At 37.3% G+C, this 19,808-nt stretch overlaps 1 protein-coding gene across 3 annotated transcripts in view; it reads left to right on the top strand.

Annotated features, from left to right (window-relative positions):
- The first annotated feature begins 1,842 nt into the window (after window positions 1-1,842).
- The window catches only part of LOC118636201 (charged multivesicular body protein 1b-2), a 42,042-nt gene continuing 24,076 nt past the window's right edge, over window positions 1,843-19,808 (top strand). For 2 of the 3 annotated variants that reach the window (XM_036271242.1, XM_036271241.1), the window contains exons 1-6: window positions 15,323-15,376; window positions 16,196-16,248; window positions 16,533-16,630; window positions 18,695-18,841; window positions 19,219-19,287; window positions 19,367-19,474. In XM_036271242.1, the coding sequence (XP_036127135.1) occupies window positions 16,215-16,248; window positions 16,533-16,630; window positions 18,695-18,841; window positions 19,219-19,287; window positions 19,367-19,474 (456 nt within the window). In that variant the 5' untranslated portion in view covers window positions 15,323-15,376; window positions 16,196-16,214. Of the gene's footprint in view, window positions 1,988-15,322; window positions 15,377-16,195; window positions 16,249-16,532; window positions 16,631-18,694; window positions 18,842-19,218; window positions 19,288-19,366; window positions 19,475-19,808 lie in introns of those variants that run through there. The other variant, XM_036271243.1, reaches the window with a different exon arrangement.

Here is a 19,808-nt window from a genome sequence, read left to right as displayed (position 1 = left end):
TTGCATTTATTTATTCTGTAGTCATGCTTTGCAAATAATATTTTATAGGTATTCAATATTTAACAAAACAATTAAAATGTGATGTTTTCTTTTTACACTTGTAATAAAACAAATTATGATTTTAACAAATTTCAATTCCTTGTTTTTAAGAACAGCAGTTATTGAATATACATATACTTTTGTTCTATTACTATGCCAAAGATAAAAATCTAAATCTAACTTTAAGAAATAAGATATCCAATAAAAATTAGGACAAGTTTTGGAGTCAAAATTAATTCAGAACTCATAAAAAGAAAAATTTCTTAATCTTTTAAGATATAGGCTATGTGTATGTATTTTTCAATTAAGATGAAAATAAGCAACAAATTTCCTAACTCAAGAAATATCTTCAGATCTTGATTTTACTAAAAACCTAATTCTGTCCTAAGGAGGCCTCTCTCAAGAAATTCAGCCACACACAAAAACACTTCTAAAATATTTTTTTAGAAGGCTTGCTATTGGTTACCTAATTATAACTAAAAAATCTTTACATAAAATGTGTAAATGCTTAAGCTTTAGTGAATTGTTCTGTTCTACATGTGGATTTATTGAAAGAGCTGTATTAATACATATGAAACTCCTAGGGAAAATCTTAAAATTTTTTTTTTTTTTACCTTTGTACCAAAAAGGGTTCTCAAACAGTGAAATGTCTTGTTTAGCATGGAAAGAGATGAAACAATGAAATCTACCAAGTTTTGCGTCTCTTTGGAAATATATCCTCTCAAACACACGCTCACACACACACACACACACACAGATAAAAAAAAAATAATATTTATATTGTTTAATCTATGGAAGTGGTTTCTGGACTAACCTTATATTCAAAAAGGTTTGTTTTTCCAACATCAAGAGTTTATAATTAGATAACAGTCTGAAGACTACAAATCAGCCTATTTCGAACTCATTATTTTCCCCACATTTTGAAATTTTGAAGATGAGGAAAAATTTAAAGCCAAACTTATAAAATTCCTCAGTAAGTGACTATCTATCCTAGCTATTTTCCCCAAAGTAATATCTGTTAGTTCTTCCTTTGAATTCCAAGAATTCTGGATTGAAATGCGGTGACGCCAGCGTCCAAGATCCCCTTCCTTGCCACAAACCTAGAGACGGCGTCTTATTAATTATCTTAGGTGGTTTCATAAATCCCATATAAAACACCAACCCCGACTTAGTATTTCGATGAACCTCCCGCCCACTATAGTTTAGAGAGATTTAGTAGTAATTTTCGTATTTTACACCATCTATTGTAAAAATCGAATTATGGATTACGAATACATATCTCACAGCAACTTTACCTCTTAAAACTAAGTCCACTTTTTTGTTCTGCCCTTCCAGCGTGAAAGTTGAAGGATCACGATCCTTCTTAGAACTTCAACTGAATGAACATCACACTTCAAAACTGCCAACCCCGCATATCCCTTAGGTTCTTACTTCACATGATTATAACTTTGTTTAAAAAAGTACTTAAAAGCCCTATACCTTTTTCCTCCATCCGTAAGATTTAAGCTGAGAACAAAACTGAGGGGCCAAAGATAGTATGAAATCTGAGGTAAGATGTGGGGCGGAAGATTAAGAAGAGTTCGGAACTAGGTTAGCTGACTGCCGAAAACCGTTAAGAGCTGGGTACTGTAAGGTACTCTAGGGGGCGGGGCGTAACCTCTCGCCCTGGAGTTCCCACGCCCCCCAGCGACAGCAGCCCACCTAACCGCCTCAGCGGGCGGCCGCCATTTTGGCTTCGCCCCAGCTCCGCCTCTGGAGCGCAGGCAGCCCCGCCTCCCAGCCGGTCTTGCGCCGAAACAGGAAGTGGGGTCTGACACCTAGGTTCCGGGCCGGCAGCAGATTGGAACCGAGACGGGCATTCTGAGCGCCCTCACAGCAACCCCTGCCGCTGCCCGGGCTGTCGCCTTCCAAAAAAAAAGAAGTCGTGGGATCATGTCGAATATGGAGAGTATCCTTTCGCGTCTGAAAAGCTGCTGCTTGGACGTAGGGGAAGGGGTGGGGGAGGGGCTGGGGCCCGGGCCCTGGGAAGAGCCCGGTGCCGGTGATCTTTGCGCTCCAGTTGCGGAGGGGCGAGGGCACTGACGTCCATTGGGAAGCGCCGGCCGCTGGTTTTGTTTGTTATTGTTTTCTGGTAGCCGCCGCCATCCTGGAACCAGGGGACTTGGGACTGCTTTGGTAAGAGGCACAGTAGTTGGACTGGTTTGAGAACATTCTCGAGCGTGAACCCTCCCTCGTTGCGCGCTTCTGTCACCTGTTCTTTCAGTGGATTTATCTGCTTCTTACAAAGAAATCTGGGAGGATGGTGTGGAAACCGGCGGCAGGAGTTTGCCAGAGGTCTGGGGCGGAGGTGGAGGTTTTGAATGCAGTGGCTTCCGTGGAACTTCTTCCTTTTTCTGGATGGAGGCGACTGGTAATAAGATAAAGTGCTTCATGTCAGCTCTCCGAAGTAAGCTGAGTGCGTGTGTGTTACTAACCTGGTTTAGCACACGAGGAAACGCACAGTGACCTGAAGCTGTAGAAAGTCATCAGGTGCACCTGCGTTCCCACTTCGTCAACGGGGTTGGGGACCAAGCTGCGTGAGGCCCTGAACTGGAAAAGGATGAAATTGCTTTTCACAACTGAGATACCATCACGGGTTTTCCTTGTCGCCGTAATTCCGCCTCTGTTCCAGCAGTTGGCATTATAGAAAATAGAGTAGGTTGGTATCTTGCCATTGAACGAAAATTGGCAAAATGACAAGATGTGGGTAATACTATTTGTTTGATAGCTTATTTTGAGGCTGTTTGGTTTCGTTAGTTTGTAAGTATTAAATATAGAAAGACGTTTGGTGAGAGGATTACATTATGTGGGCCATACTGGGAATATTGCTAACATACTGTGCCGAATTATCCAAGGTAAACCAAGAATAAAATGTAAGGAGGTGCTTAATAGGTCGTTTTATGAACAGAGTAGATGACTAAAAAGCCCGGTTATCACTGCAGGTTAAAGGATATGATTTATGGCCCTGGCCGCTTTGACTCAACGGTTGGAGCGTTGGCCTGTGGACCTGGGTTCGGTTCCCGCCAGGGGCACCTACCAAAGGAAAAATAAAAAAGAAAGGATATGATTTATGAAAGTGTAGGCTGGTTAGATGGTTTTTTAAAGCAGTGTCATAAAGGAAAGACCACTGAACTATGGGTTAAAAGATCAATTTCTAATCCCAGTTTTGCTTCTTAAGAAACATGTGAGTGAGAACAAGTGATATAGCCTCTGCAGGCAAAGTTGACTCATCTGTAAACATATTATCCAAACTGCCAACCTTATAAAGCTCTTATGAAGATAAAATGAAATGGAAGGGCATACTAAATCGTAAAGTTTTGAACATGCTGTTAAATATTAAATAGAGTACTAATTGCTATCTCATTCCCCAGAACTTTTGGAAGGATTTGAGGTAATAACTCTAAAATTGCTTTTTTCTACTCTAATAATGCAAATTAATTTTTCTCTACCTAAGCCTACCCTGTGTGATTTCCAACAACAAGATAATTGGTTACTAATTTATTTTGCTGAAATTTATGTATGCCTGACCATAATTAAAATTAATGGTACTGTTATCAATAGTTTATACCTTAAAAATGAAGTATTAACTACCTTTCAGTCTGTCAGAAGAAGTAAGGAGGTTTAACTTGGTTCATACCATCTGTCAGTGATTACTTCCCTTGGTTCCAGTTTGTAGATTCCAGACGGTTTCCTTATAGTATAGAGGAGGAAAAGGACATACTGACTCAGACCTGTCTTCCATACATAAGTAATTTGAACGGAAACTTGAGTAATGTTTATTTGTTATCTATATATAATGCAAAAATCTCATTGTTACAGTATATAAGAATATTAAATGTGCTAAAAATTGAATTAGCATGATATTGTTATGTCTATGTGTGGATAGTTAAAACACTGAATTTATCATGGTGGATTAGATCAAATCCCACTTTAAAGAACTGGGTGGTATGACCAAATTCGTTGTAACATGTTCATATAGGTGTTTTACAAGTATAGAATTAATAGCAATATGTGTGCAGTATTAATATGTTTCAGGAGTAGTGTTTGGTTAACTAAAGGAATTATACAATTGAGGAGGACTAATTAAAGATGCTTTCCTACTCCTCTACTCCATGCTCTTTTTATTTTTTTTGCTTCTCTCTGTTTTTACCCCTCTTCTGGCATTTTGCTGTTTTGTTGGCTCAAGCATGCTTCACTTTCGGGAAGCTTTCCATGTCATCTTTCTAATCTAACCCACCATCCCCAACAAACTAGAAATCGGAGAGCACCAGTTCCCACCAGTTCCTACTCTGTGCTCCTTTCCCCATATCTTTTCTCTTTCATTTTAGCCATTTTTTTCCACTGATGTGATTAGATGTTTACTTATCTGTTACATTCGACTGAATTCCTTGAGGATGGGTCCTTATTTAGTCTTTGAATCCTCATTTCCTTGCACAGCACTCATCCATTAGTGGGCACAAAGTGGGTAAATGACCTATTAAAATTAATTTTTAACATATATTCAGTCTCTTCTATAGGCTGAGCAATGTACCCAGGCTGTTATACACAGAGGGTTATAAAAGCCATTCCCAACTCTGAGCAACTTTTGATCTAACGGAACCAGAACACACTTGGGTGGGGATAAATAACAATATAAGATAGCACATACTAACCTAAATACTACCACAGCAATTCTTGATCCCATGTGTGGATTGACTAAAGGCCTTAAAATTGTATGCAGAATTTTCTGTTAGTATGTGTCTTTTTCCTGGGGGATATATCTATAAATGACATCTGTTTCTCTGAGAGATTCTAACCTGAAAAAGGATGAGAAGTAATGAAGTAGATAATAGGAACTGCATACTGTTCAGAGAGTACAGAAAGGTATGTGTACTGGACTGGCATCATTGTCTCCTTTTGTAGTCTCCCAGACAGAGGAAATTGACTGTGTTTCAGACAAATACTGCTAGCTATCTTAAAAATGTCTGTTAAACACTATGAATGGCTTTATATCTGAAAGCAGAACTAATTACTGAGTCTCTGAGGCTTTCCTAGTGTTGACAAACGTATTGTGATTTTTCGGCCAAGATATTAACAATATTTTATCTTTTAACTACAGTAGTCTTTGTGGACTGGCTGGCTAGTAGAATTGTGTCTTACAAGAAGTATTGCAAGTAAGGATTACTTATGGTTCATCATTTAATGCCATTTGAGTACCAATTCTGAGCAATTCACTATGAAAGTTAAAATGCAAACAGAAATATAAGTTGAGCTGGATTTGTGTTCCTTTTATTCTTTTATTCAGCAATTACTCCTCAATTAACAATCTTTAAGCTTCAGTTTTTTTTCCATCTGTAAAATGAGGAAAGTTAAATGATCTCTAGGGTCCCTTTCAGTTCTGATGATCTCCCTGTGTTTCTGTGATCCTCAGCTCTACCTCCCAGAAACACACAGGGAAGATCAAGATGCAGGTAGTTGAAAAGGGGAAAGTTGGATGCATCATAGCACTTCTTCCCATCAAATGTACAGTTGGCCCTCATTTATTGCCATTAATCAGTTCCAGACTCTGCCGGGATAAATGAATTTCCACGAAGTAGGATTCTTTAACTGCGTGAAGCCGAGAAAGTTGAAGCGCGAAGTGGGGAGGGATGACTGTATACCTAAACATTCTGTGATATTGGTACCGCTGCTTTATTCTGGAGCAGGCAGTTGCTAGTGGAACTTTTTTATTTCCTTCCTCTTACCTCCTCTTTTTTTTATTCATCCTCTACTTCCCTGTGCCCAAAGGATTACATAATCCTACTTTTGATGCTTGGAATCAAAGTGCTTTCTGCCCTACTGTGTTTGAATAACTTTCTTTCCCTTCCGTCGCTCCACCCACTTCAGACAGGCAGGCAGGGCCTGAGATTTCTACTGAGAATGTCTTCCAGGAATCTTGAGGAAGTAGATTGAAATCCCAAAGCAAGGCTTCCTTCTGTATACATAATGAATATGATGAACCCTAATGATTCTTTTTTTAAAAAAATTTGAAGCAATATTCTATTAAGACAGAGCTGATTTCCATCCTTTGCCTTTTAGTAGTGTAATTGCAAATAAATGAAACCACATAGAATGTTTTAAACAAATAATGGGACTTTTTATTCCCTGACTAACCACATTGCCCAATTAACATCGATGACTTAGCGAAGACATGAGTGGTAATGACAATTTATTGAATACCTACTATATATTAAACTTTGTGATGAGGATTTTGTATACATTATGTCAACTCTCAAAACAACACTGGGATACAGGTGGCGGTATCCTCATTTTATAAAAGAAGACATTAGAGCTAAGAAAGCCACAAAGCTTGTAAGCATACTGTAAAGGATCTGGTTTGGGCTCCAAAGTCTCTGCTATGTTCTCTTTTGCACAGTGACTCCACAACTTAGAGTGCTTCTGTTATATTTGATGGAGTCCTAGGGTTTAGAGCTGCTTTTTCTATACATTGACATTCCACTTGAGATTTTGTTGAAAAGAGTGTGGAAAACCATGAATCTCAATAATCACTTTAGAGATAGTCTACCTTACATTCTCATGAAGACAAGTCTGGATCATAGATATATCCTATTCAAAGGTACATCTTGGTGGAATGTTTTTAAATTTTAATTTGTAGAATTGGAAGGTGGGGAATTAATACTTTCAGAAAATTCGAAATAATTGAAATGTTCAGATGATGTATTTGATTTCCTTATTATTTCCTTATCAATCCCAAGGACCAGGTAAATTAGTTTTTTGCTTTTACATTGATTTTGACAGGGAGAGGGAAAGCTATTGCCATTAATGGAGGTGTTTGAGACCAGTTTCTCAGAGTTAGTGGTATTATTTATGTTAGCCAAAAAGCAAGCATGGTGATATGTGCTAAATGTCTCAGGAATGAAGAGGAGGGTGGTAGGGAGGGGGAAAAAGAAGGGTACATTAGCCCAAGGAACTGTATATGAGAGAGCCACAGCATCAGGTAACTGTTGGAGGCCAGCCTCACTGATGTACAGGATGCTGGATACTGGGATAACTCAAAACCTAGTTTAGGGCCTTATGCATCTTTCTATACATGTTAATAAATGTTACTGTCAGTCTTTCTAAACTGTCAGTCCATCGGTAATGAAGTATTTCAGCCATTGCCTTTTCATACTGTCTTAATAGCAACCATTTTGCCAAGTTGAATTTATGATTAGTCAGTGAAGGAGATTATTCTGCCAGTGTTCTTTTTCCAAATTAAAAAAAAAAAACAAACATTCCAGGTATTTATAGCTAACTAAAATGTCTAAAGTATTGCTCAGTATATCAAGTCTGGTTCATAGCTCAATTTAGTAGTTGAATTGATTCCATTATTTTCCAAATCGGCAATCCATTCCCCCACCTCCGTATAGAGAATGTTCACTTACTGTGGTATACACAAAGGGTGATACTTCTTTTTTTTTTTTTTAATCCTCATCCGAGGACATTTTTCCATTTTTTGTACAGACAGTGTGGGAGGGAGAGAGAGGAAGAGAGAGAGAGGGAAACATCGATGTGAAAGGGACACATCGAGTGGCTGCCACCCGCATGACCAACCAGGGCCAGGGACAAACTGCAACCGAGGTACATGCCCTTAGCGGGAACCGAACCTGGGTCTCTCGGGACCGCAGGCCGACGCTCTAACCGCTGAGCCAAACTGGCCAGGGCAAGGGTGATACTTTGAATAGCAGACACCTGCATTTAAGATTCTGCTAGTAAAAAGTACCCAAGAGTTACAGGCAAGGTTTTAGACGCAGGAATGTTTGATTTCTGGCCTGGGGCAAAGTATTTGTTATCAGAAAAACAATGGTGTTGCACGTCATCTGGACTACATAGACACACATGAATATATTTGACAGGTGATAGTCTAGCATATGTAGTCCTCTGTTTATTCATGTGATTATACTTATTTCTACCTAAACTGTACTAAAACTGTTGGAAATATTGTCTCTGCCATATTCTTTTGTAAGGTTGAGGTCAGGGAATTCATCCCCTTACTCATTTCTGAATGTATAGAACTGTTTGGAATAGGACCTGGTAAAAATTCTCATGCCCTTAATGTACATCTAGCCTCATGATAGTTCCTATTAAATTGGAAAGAACTTGGCTAGAGATGGGGGGGAGGGAGTAGGGAGGGAGAGCAGGAGAGAGGGAGAGGGAGGGATGAATGAATAAATGAATGTGTATGCACATGCATTTTCTGCTTTTGTGGGAATGAATTGTTAACTCGGAATTTATTACATGTGTAATAATAGGGCTGTAGTTTTCAGAACTGCTAGTAATTATGATAGAATCAAATCTCATGCTTTATTTCTCTAATCATTGTTGCATTGTATGGAGGACTTTTAATAGTTAACATATCCCTCCTGGCAACTAAAAGTAAATTGCATTTTAAAATTTAACTTATAAAAATATTCAAGAATATTAAGCTTTAGAATATTTACTAAGCCCCATATGTTTTCAAAAGAGAAAATATTTCTGGTAGGAACATATAAATAATTTGATTGTGCAAGAAAGTAATTGTCTTATTCCTCATTCTTAGATACTTTTATACTTTTTTTTTTTTTTATCCTCACCCGAGGACATTTTTCCATTTTTTTGCACAGATAGAGTGGGAGGGAGAGAGAGGAAGAGAGAGAGAGAGAAACATCGACGTGAAAGGGACACATTGAGTGGCTGCCACCCGCACGACCAACCAGGGCCGGGGACAAACTGCAACCGAGGTACATGCCTTAGCGGGAACCGAACCCGGGTCTCTCCGGACCGCAGGCCGATGCTCTAACCGCTGAGCCAAACCAGCCAGGGCAGTTACTTTTATACTTTTAAGGTTTGAACATTTTAGACAATAACCATTCCATATAATGAATAATTGATAAAATTACCATATACAGAGAGAGGTTTTGATATGAGTTGCCATGTGTTCTAATATTCAAACCAGAATGTATACTACTTTACATTTTAGAATGGCTATAAGACACATATGCCACATACTGCATTATATCTTGGTTGCTTTGGAAATGTGTGATAAATTAAAGACTAACTTGTTGAGATTAGAACTTGTCATCAAATTTTTCTAGTCAGGTCATGTTTTGCTACCAAATATCATGTATAACTTTCATTTTTCAGATTTTTTGAATTTTGGAATTGTGGATAAGTGACCATGGAGATAAACAGATAAAAAGAAGGAGCAACAGAAGCATTTTAGTATATATCTATGTATTTATAAGACTGTATATGTATATCATAAGAATCAAATAGAGATTCATGATCTCATATCATGTTGCTTATGATAGAAACAGAAACATTACAATATTTCAGCTATTCTTGTGGAAGAGGATACTGAATCAGTATGTTCTATACCTAGATGTTCATGAAAATCACCTGGTGAGCTTTTATTATTTTTTTATTATTATTTTTTTTTATCCTCACCCGAGGACATTTTTCCATTTTTTTGTTCAGATAGAGCAGGAGGGAGAGAGAGGAAGAGAGAGAGAGAGAAACATTGACGTGAAAGGGGCACATCGAGTGGCTGCCACCCGCACGACCAACCAGGGCTGGGGACAAACTACAACCGAGGTACATGCCCTTAGCAGAAACCAACCCGGATCTCTCTGGACCTCAGGCCGACGCTCTAACCGCTGAGCCAAACCGGCCAGGGCTCACCTGGTGAGCTTTTAAAAACTGCAGATGTCTGAGACCCATGCCAGATCTACCAAATTGAACATTCCAGAGGTTGGGTTCAGAACTCCATTTTTAAAGAGCTGTATTGGTAATTGTTATATTGTTGGTCTGTGATGAGATTTCAAGATCAAGTCAAAATGGGAAAACTAAAATGCAGTGTAAAAAGCATTTTCCAAAACTAAATGTAATTTTATTTTATTTTTTCATTTATCTTCAGATAGCGAGGGAGGGAGGAAGGGAGAGAGAGAGAAACATCCGTGTGAGAGAGACATATCTACTGGTTGTCACCCACATGACCCCAACCAGGCTGGGGACAAACTGCAACCGAGGTACGAGGTACGTGCCCTTAGCGTGAAAACCTGGGACACTCTGGTCTGCGGGCCAACGCTCTAACCGCTGAGCCAAACCGGCCAGGGCAAAACTAAATGTAATTTTAAAATTCAGTTTTTAAATGCTGTCCTTTATTCTGAGACTCTCCTTCCTAAATTTTTGGTGTTGATATATTCCCTTTTAATTATACCATAAAAAAAGTCTGGCATCTGTTGTGACATTGGTTTTCTGACTCTTTTAGCAGCAGAGCCCCCCCCCCTTTTTATGTGGAATCCTAATACTATAAACCGTATTGTATTAATATAAACTTATTTATAACTGTAAATGGGTAATTGAGTCCTCTTGCCCAACATCAGCAGTGCTTTTGTCCCAGTATGTCATGTACCCCTGCAAAATACTTTTCTACTATTTATTTACTTAAAGCTAGTGCGTACTTCTGTTAGACACTGCATTAAACTCATGATATATAGATGATTGGGACTCATTCTTACTCTCAGGGTGTCCATAGTCTAGGTGAAAAATCAGACATGGAATTCTAATGAAGTACAGAAAAATACTCATCATGATATATAAAGTAGCATGGGAATGCAGAGTAAGTAGCTACTGACACTGCACACTTCAAATTATGTTTCCACAGAGTACAGGCATACCTCGTTTAATTGTGCTTCACTTTACTGTGCTTCACAGATGCCGCATTTAAAAAAAATTGAAGGCAAAGATCCTCTACCAGCAAAGAGATTATGACTTGCTTTATTGTGAAACATGCTTTATTGTGGTACTCTGGAACCGAATTCACAGTATCTCTGAGGTGTATACTTAAAGTTTAGGAACAGAAGGTTTGAAAACAGTCTTGGGGAGCAGTTATTGTATATTAAATTTATGTTAAGCACAAACAGGTTCAACATATCCAAGTTACAATTGCTACACACCCTTAACGGTGTTGCCCATATAGTAATGTTATATAATACATGCTTTGGGTATTTTTTTCTTTTGGTTTTCAAACAACCCTTGTTTTTAAAATTTAAAGGTACCATCTCATGGTATCTATATATTCTTAATTAACCTAACCTTTCATGTGAAATGAATTTTGTACAAAAATCATGTAACACTAACCCTTGCCCCCCAAAACTGTACAAAAAAGAGTGTACAATATGTCTAGGGTATATGCCAAGGAGTGAGATTTCTAGGTGGAAGAATATGTGTACTTTGACTTTTCTATGTAGATCTTTGTATCATCTGAAAGTAATGATGCTTTGATGATTTTCAAAGTAATTCATATACCTTTTATTTATTATCATGCTTGCTAGGACTCCAGAGCTTAATTTAAAAAAAAAAAAAGTTATAGCAGGATTATCTTTTAACTGATTTAAAAAGGAATTGTAAGTATTCACTATTAAGGATAATGTTTGCTGTAGATTTTTCTTTTTAATCCTCACTTGAGGATTTGCTTATTGATTTTAAAAAATATTTATTGTTGAGAGTATTACAGATGTCCCCCTCTTATTCCCCCATTGCCCCCCTCCACCCAGTTTCTGCCCCACCCCAGGCCTTCACCACCTATGTCTGTGTCCACGGGTAATGCATATATGCATAAGTTCTTTGGTTAATCTCTTCCCGCACCCCCCTTCCCTCTGGCATTCTCAGTCATGTTTATTGATTTTAGAGAGAGAGAAGGAGAAAGGGAAGGAAGGCAGACAGGCAGGCAGGAGAGAGAGATAGAGAATGGGACATCTATGTATGAGAGAAACATCCATTGGTTGCCTCCCATATGCGTCCCCACTGGAGATCAAACCCACAACCTAGGTATGTGCCCTGACTGGGTATCAAACCCGAAACCATTTTTTTTTTTTTTTTTATCCTCACCAGAGGACATTTTTCCATTTTTTGTTCAGATAGAGCGGGAGGGAGAGAGAGGAAGAGAGAGAGAGAGAGAAACATCTATGTGAAAGGGACACATCGAGTGGCTGCCACCCGCACGACCAACCAGGGCCGGGGACAAACTGCAACCGAGGCACGTGCCCTTAGCGGGAACCGAACCCGGGTCTCTCTGTACCGCAGGCCGATGTTCCAACCGCTGAGCCAAACCGGCCAGGGCTCAAACCCGAAACCTTTTGGTGCAAGGGATGACACTCCAACCAACTGAACCCCACCAGACAGGGCTAGATTTTTGATATATATGCTTTTTTTTTTCAGGTTAAGGAGATTTTTCTCCATTCATTGTTTGCTAGGATTGTGGTCATGAATCATTCATCTGAATGTTAGTTTGCTGAATCCATTAAATGTTGGGTTTTATTTAATGTTTATTATTTTTCTTCTTTAATCTCCAAATGTGGTTAAAAATACGTGGATAGATTTTTTTTAAATACTAAATTACCCTTTTATTTCTAGGATAAACCCATCATGAATATGAGGTAGATTTAATACATTGTTTGATTTCTAATATTTTTAATATTTTTGCATCCATGTTCATGAGTTTAGTCTGTAATTGTCCAACATATAGTATTCTATTTTGATTTGGATATCAGATTTGAGATGTGTTACTTCTTTTTTCTGTTTTTTGGAAGAGTTTGTATGAGGTAGGAATTGCTTTTTTCTAAAACGATTGATGTAATGCACCAGTAAAACGATGTAGGCTGTGTCTGTTGTTAATTAAATAATTTACATTAAAGTAGTTTAACATTGAATCAGGAATTTAGATTTATTTATTTATTAGTTCTTCGTTACAATTCTAGGGTTGTCCATTTTGTCAGACTTTGAGTGTATTGCCATTATGTTCATAATTTGTTGTTTTCAAATATCTTTATTTTATCTTCAGTTGTTTCTTCTTTTTCGTTCCTACACTGTTTATACCGTCTCTTCTTTATTATTTATTTTTTAAAATGTTTTTATTGATATTTTTTAGAGAGAAAGGAAGGGAGAGATAGAAACATCGATGTGAGAGAGATACATTGATTGGCTGCCTTCAGGCTCAAGCCTGAAACCTGGGCATGTGCCCTGATGGGGAATCAAACTGGGACTTCTCAGTCTATGGGGCAACTCTCAATCCGTTGAGCCAACCGGCAGGGCCCTTCTCTTCTTTATTGATCAGCTATGCTAATGTTATTAGTCTTTACAGAGAACTTACCTTTTTTATCTTTTCTATTAAATCTTTGTTTCTGTTTTTTTTTTTTCTGAAAATTTTTTCCCCTTCTTTATGCTGCTTTTGAGTTTATTCTGTAGTTTTTCTCATTTTGTGAGATGAATGCTTATTGTGTTAATTTTTAGTCTGCCTTCCTTTCTAATGTGAAATTTTAAGACTAGAGAATTCCATCTGAGAATGGTATTAGCTCTACATCCCACAAGCCACATTCTACTCATTTCACTGTCAATTTTAATTTTTTTGGCTGCAAAAAGGTTTATTGTTTCCATCTGATCCAATGCATGGGAGAGGGCTCCAGAGTGTTTAAAAGAACAGCTAGTGGTTTCGGTGCGAGGCTCAGGCAAAAGCCAGACACCAGGGGAATGCACAGGGCCCCTCCTCTGGGCTCCAGAGGCTCCTAGTCCTGCTTGGGGGTGAGTGAGCCTTTTGAAGAGACACTCCCCCAGCCCATCTTGGGGGCCAGCCAGCCTGCGGAGGTTAATGAGGTAGTTGTCCACCTTCTTGACGAGTTTCACCTCCTCATCCAGGAAGTGGCTCTCCAGGAAGTTACAGAGATGAGGGTCTGCGAGAGTGGAACCCAGGGTATGCAGATCCAAAAGGGCCTGTTTCAGGTTCCTCTCCAAGGCCATGGTGTCTAAGTTTTACTCCACTCGCCTTGGGAAGGCTTCAGTTCAGATGTGTATTCAGTTTGCTAATTTTCTCTTTAGTTTTATCTAATTTTCTTTTATCTCCTTTGCTCCACCCCTTCTATGAACCAAGGCTGATAATAACAGTTAACCCTCTTATCTCCTTTACTAGGCTCATAAGACATTTTTCTATCCTACCCTTATGCTAATGTTGAACCTTCAGGGGTTCTAGCTTTGCTCAGAAAGTTCAGTTCTGGCATTTCATCTTGTGTAGGCCCAATAGGAAACTTTGGTTTCAAGGGCTTCATTGCCTACCTACTACTACTACTATTTCCTTTTTGGTTTTGTATCCTGAGGATTTCCTTTCCTATTTTGTAAGCTCAGTTCTGTATTTAAAAGGACATTTGTTGTAGTTTATCCAGTATTTCCAGGTGTTTTTCTAAATCTCTAAGCTTCCATATTTGTGGGAATGGTTCATGTCTTCTTAGAATGAAGGGGGAAAAGTTTTTTTTATACTGAATGGACTTTTGTAATGGATTTGTTTTTTGGGTCAATATTTTGTACCATGATCAATCTTATCTATTAATATTAAATAATTCAGACAGTCCTCAGTATTTGCAGTTCATAGTAAATTTCAGGTTTAAGGGAGTTGAAATTATTTTTTAGAAACAATGAAGAATATATTAATTACAGAAATTGATCTAAAATAATTTGCTACTGAAGTCAGTGTTTATAGTGACTTGTTCTACAGAGACAGTGATTCTATTTGGGAGATGATTTGGGAAATGAAAATTTCATTTCTTTTTCTTTTTTTATTTCCATTATATTATTGATTCAGGTTTTCAACAGGGTTTGATTTCGCCCCCTTCTCCAGGTAACATTTGACAACGTTTGGAGACATTTTTATTATTCCAGCTGGAGGGTATAGGGTGCTTATGTTATCTAGAGGATATAAGCCAGGGATGCTCATAAACTTCCTAGAGTTCACAGGACGGCCCTACAGCAAAGTATTTTCTGACCCAAAATACCAATAGTGCTTAGGTTGAGAAACCCGATTTATTAAAGGAGCATAACTTTCAGTCATGTAGCTGAAATAGACAAATCTTACTTATAAATGTAAAGTATATTTTACATTAAGATTATCCAGAAATTCATGCACATATACTAATTTTCTTAACAGTTCTAGTTATATCTGTCATTGATGAAAAATACAGTAGCAAAGTTATCCCTCTTATTATTCATAAATAAGGTGTTAAATAAGAACCATGAAGCCACTGAGAGATGAACAAGGTAACTTAATTTATGACTTAGCTTTGGTAAATAAAAACTGTAAAATAATTCTTTTCTTTTTTTTTTTTTAATCTTCACCCAAGGACATTTTTGCATTTATCTTCAGATAGAGCTGGAGGGAGAGAGGGAGGAAGAGAGAGAAACATTGATGTGAGACACATCAACTGGCTGCCATCCTCACAACCCCTGCCAGGGCCGGATACAAACTGCAACTGAGGTATGTGCCTTAGCGGGAACTGAACCCAGGACTCTCTGGTCCATGGGTCGATGCTCTAACCACTGAGAAAAACTGACCAGGGCAAATCCTTGTTTTCTGATAGTGGTATAATCAGTGCAAAAGTCAGCCCTTTAAGCTAGGTGCTATATGTGTATCTTTCAAAAAACTTAGATGAACCTCATGTCTATACATGTCCTGAAGAAATATAGAATCAAGGTTAAAGAGAAAGTAGATTTTACCATTTTCTAAAGCACAGAAAACACTTCTAACCAGGGATTTAATCATGACACAAACTTGTTGCATTGTCATATTCATGTGCATATACTTCATATTTGTTTTTGTCATAAAAATGAAAGATTTGTGGTTTCGCTCATTGAAACAGAGCACTTTTCTTTCTATTGTTATTTTTTTAATTTAAAATTTTAATCTTAAAATAGTTCTAGACTTAATATTGCAAAAATAGTGCACAGTTATTTTATTCCTTTTACCAATCTTCTAATGTTAATATCTCACAAAACCATGGTGTAATTATCAAGAAAAATAAGTCAACATCAGTACAGTATTATTAACTACAACTCTTGGATTTCATCAGGTTTTCCAGTAATGTCTTTTTTTCTGTTCCAAAATCCAATGCACGATCCCACATTCTATTTAGTGAGTCTGCATCCTTAGTCTTCACCACTCTGTGCCAGTTCCTAAGTCTTTCTTTGCTTTTCATGAACTTTACACTTGAAGAGTACACTGATCGGTTATATCATAGAATGTCTTAGTTCAGGATTGTCTGATGTTTTCTCATGTAGATAAAGGTTTTGTTTTTAGCAACAACACCATACAAGTGATGCTGTACCCTTCTCAGTTCATCATTTTAGAAGGTAAATGATGTTGAAATGTCTTTTCACTGGTGGTTTTTTCGAAGGTGAAGTTGTGTCTGTCAGGTTTCTCTACTATAAAGTTGCTACTTTTAATAATTATTTTCTTGCTTTTAATTTAATAAAGTTTTTAAATTAAAATGTGGACTAATAATAGTTTTCTGTTGTCTCAAATGCTTTCTGAATAGTTGGTTTAAATAGCGTAATGTTATCTGATAAGTTTTATAAATTTAACATCTAATTATTAGGAAATTACTTTTTTGAGTAGCCTTAACATATATTTACAGAACACCTATTTAACTTAAAGTTTGCTGCAAAAGAGCTTAATAGGAATGCCAAGAAATGTGATAAAGAAGAAAAGGCTGAAAAGGCCAAGATTAAAAAGGTAAGCTATTTTTAATATTTTTAAACTCATGATACGAACACAATCATGAAAGAGTGGATGTTTCAGTTTATTTACATTGAAGAAAGATTACTGGCTTTAGCATTCTAAACCAAATATGTATTTAAATAAATTATTTATTATCTGACATAGTTAATAATGGCCCTTTTTTGTTTATTATGACTTGTATGTTCAAGTATGGCTTACATACAGAGTATAACTGTTGGGTTACCTACATCTAAAGACTGCCCTTTGGTTTGTAACCCAAACTACTCTTATTTAGAAGTATAAAGCCTATATATAAGAATAATATTTAATGTTTTTTGGCTCGTTTTAATTTCTATAGTCTCTGAAGTTTTATATCTAAACAGTGCATAGCATTAATGTCTATTGTGTTTGTGTGTTTGCTAGGAGAGTTAACAGGATCAGCATAGTTGTGCCCATGGCTATGATGTATTACACTAAAAGGATCAAAGCAAAATCAACAATAAAAAAGCCATTAAATAAAGAAGGAAATCCTTCCATTTGCAATAGTGTGGATAGACCTTGAGGGCCTTATGCTAAGTGAAAATAATTCAAACATAGAAAGGCAAATACATATCATCTCACTTATGTGTAATCTTAAAAAAATCAGCTCATAGACAAAAAGAACAGATTGGTGGAGTCCAGAGGAGAGAGATGGGAGATGAGTGAAATGGGTGAAAGTGGTCAACAGATACAAACTTCTGGTTATAAATAAGTTCTGGGATGTAATATACAACATGGTGACTATAGTTAGTAATACTGTACTGTATTTATGAAAATTAAGATCTTTAAAGTTCTCATTACAAGAAAAATAACTGTGGTGATGCATGTTAACTAGTAAAAAAATTGGAAAGTGTGAAGTTGCATGTCTTAGTATCTCTATTACATTGCTTTTTGTATTATTGAAGAATTAGAAACAAACTAAATTCCCAGAATTAAGGGATCTTTTTAAAAAATGTTTTATTAAGTTTATTGAAGTGACATTGGTTAATAGGATCATATAGGTTTCAAGTGTACATATAGGTTTCTAGCCCTGGTCGGTTTGGCTCAGCTGTTAGAGTGTTGGCCTGCAGTCCAGAGAGACCCGGGTTCGGTTCCTGCTAAGGGCGCGTACCTCAGTTGCAGTTTGTCCCCGGCCCTGGTTGGTCGTGCGGGTGGCAGCCACTCGATATGTGATATGTCCTTTTCATGTCGATGTTTCTGTCTCTCTCTTCCTCTCTCCCTCCCACTCTGTCTGAACAAAAAATGTCCTCGGGTGAGGATAAAAAAAAATCAAGTGTACAATTCTATGATACAAGATCTGTATATTGTACTGTGTGCCTTCCAGGTTCTTCATTGATACATGTTCTCAAATTTCTGTCATTTCTATAACTTCTCCATTTTGCTTTTTTGGAGGTCCATCTGAGCTATTTAATATTTTCTTCCAAATTGACTTTTAACTTGGCCAAAAGCTATTAGAGCAAGAAGGCATGGGTCTGTGTTAGTTATATTCATTTAAAATAGTATAGTTAAATAAATACATAATTAAAGTGAAGATGCTTGTCTGTCTAACATCCAAAGTCGTTTTATGTACTCTCTGTAGAGTGTGTACCAACCACAAGGAAAGCCCTGGTTAGTGGCACATTCATACTACCACCCTTTACAAATGATGGTGTGGTTGTATATTTGACTTAAAAAGATGAGGTTTTTTTCTTAATTAGGTGGGAAAACAGTATGCTCTATACATTTACTGTGTAATAAATTTATATTGTCATAAGTAGGCTTACGTACTTGGAATACTATACACTAAAATAGTAGCAGTGGTAGTGCCTCAGTGATGGCATTATGGAGAATTTTAAAAATATAATTTTAAAATTAAAGAACTATAAATTCCCATTTTATTTCCTTAAAAACTAATTATGAAAGCTTTTAAATATTATTAAAATAAGTTAATTTGGAGTTGTTTTCCTCTTTTTAAAATATCTTTTGCTCCCTTTATTTTTGCCGATATTTACTTTTGCTCTTTCTCTTCATCACCATGTACTCTTGCTTTGTGTAAAACAGGCTATTCAGAAAGGCAATACAGAAGTTGCAAGAATACATGCTGAAAATGCAATCCGCCAGAAGAACCAAGCAATTAATTTCTTGAGAATGAGTGCTAGGGTTGATGCTGTGGCAGCCAGAGTTCAAACTGCTGTAACAATGGGCAAGGTAAGGCTTAATATCTGTAAACAGGAGGAACTCTTGATTTAAGTTTAATGAGATTATTAGGAGTTGCCAGAAATCTGAAACCATTGCAAGGTGCTGTAGGGTGCTAGTAAAGGCCTTTAATGGGCAAGAGAGACATAGTCAGAACACTTAGTGAGGAAAATGGTTTTGGCAATGGCCTTTAAACTAAGGTCTGTGAGTTATCTTCCAATGAAGAGTCAAAGAGCAGAAATACATATTGTATTTTGACTGTTAAGGAAAGGGTAGACAAATTTTATAAGTTGGTCTATAAGGAATATATTTAAGAGACTACCCAAATTTTGAGATTACTTACAGCATGCTCAATCTTTTTTTTTTTTTTTTTTTCATACTCCCAATAGGTAACCAAGTCCATGGCAGGTGTAGTTAAATCTATGGATGCTACATTGAGGAGTATGAACCTTGAAAAGGTAAGAAAAAAAAAATTTGATGTTTCAGATAGCATCTTTTCAATGTAAGTTTTTCTTATGGCCATATTTCTTTTTACAGATTTCTGCCCTGATGGACAAATTTGAACACCAGTTTGAAACACTGGATGTTCAAACACAACAAATGGAAGACACAATGAGTAGCACTACAACCCTAACAACCCCACAAGTAAGAATAGTTTCTTTACTTAGAATAACTTAAACATTTTTTTTTTCCTTTATTGATTTTAGAGGAAAGGAGAGGGAGGGAGAGAGAGAGAAACATTGATGAGAGAGAACATCGACTGGCCGCCTCCTGCATGCCCCCCACTGGGGATTTGGCCCACAATCTGGGCATGTGCCCTGACTGGGAATTGAACTGGTGACCTCCTGGTGCATGGGTTGATGCCCATACACTGAACCACACCAGCCGGGCTAGAATAACTTTTTAAAATTACCTGAGTTCAAAATATAATCTTTGTGAGCCAAAATCATCTCTAGAATGTGAAGTAAACATGTTGTAT

Source organism: Molossus molossus, unplaced genomic scaffold, assembly GCF_014108415.1.
Source record: "Molossus molossus isolate mMolMol1 unplaced genomic scaffold, mMolMol1.p scaffold_m16_p_2, whole genome shotgun sequence".
In the NCBI taxonomy this organism is placed as follows: domain Eukaryota; kingdom Metazoa; phylum Chordata; class Mammalia; order Chiroptera; family Molossidae; genus Molossus; species Molossus molossus.
This window is presented reverse-complemented; position numbering and strand designations above follow the sequence as displayed.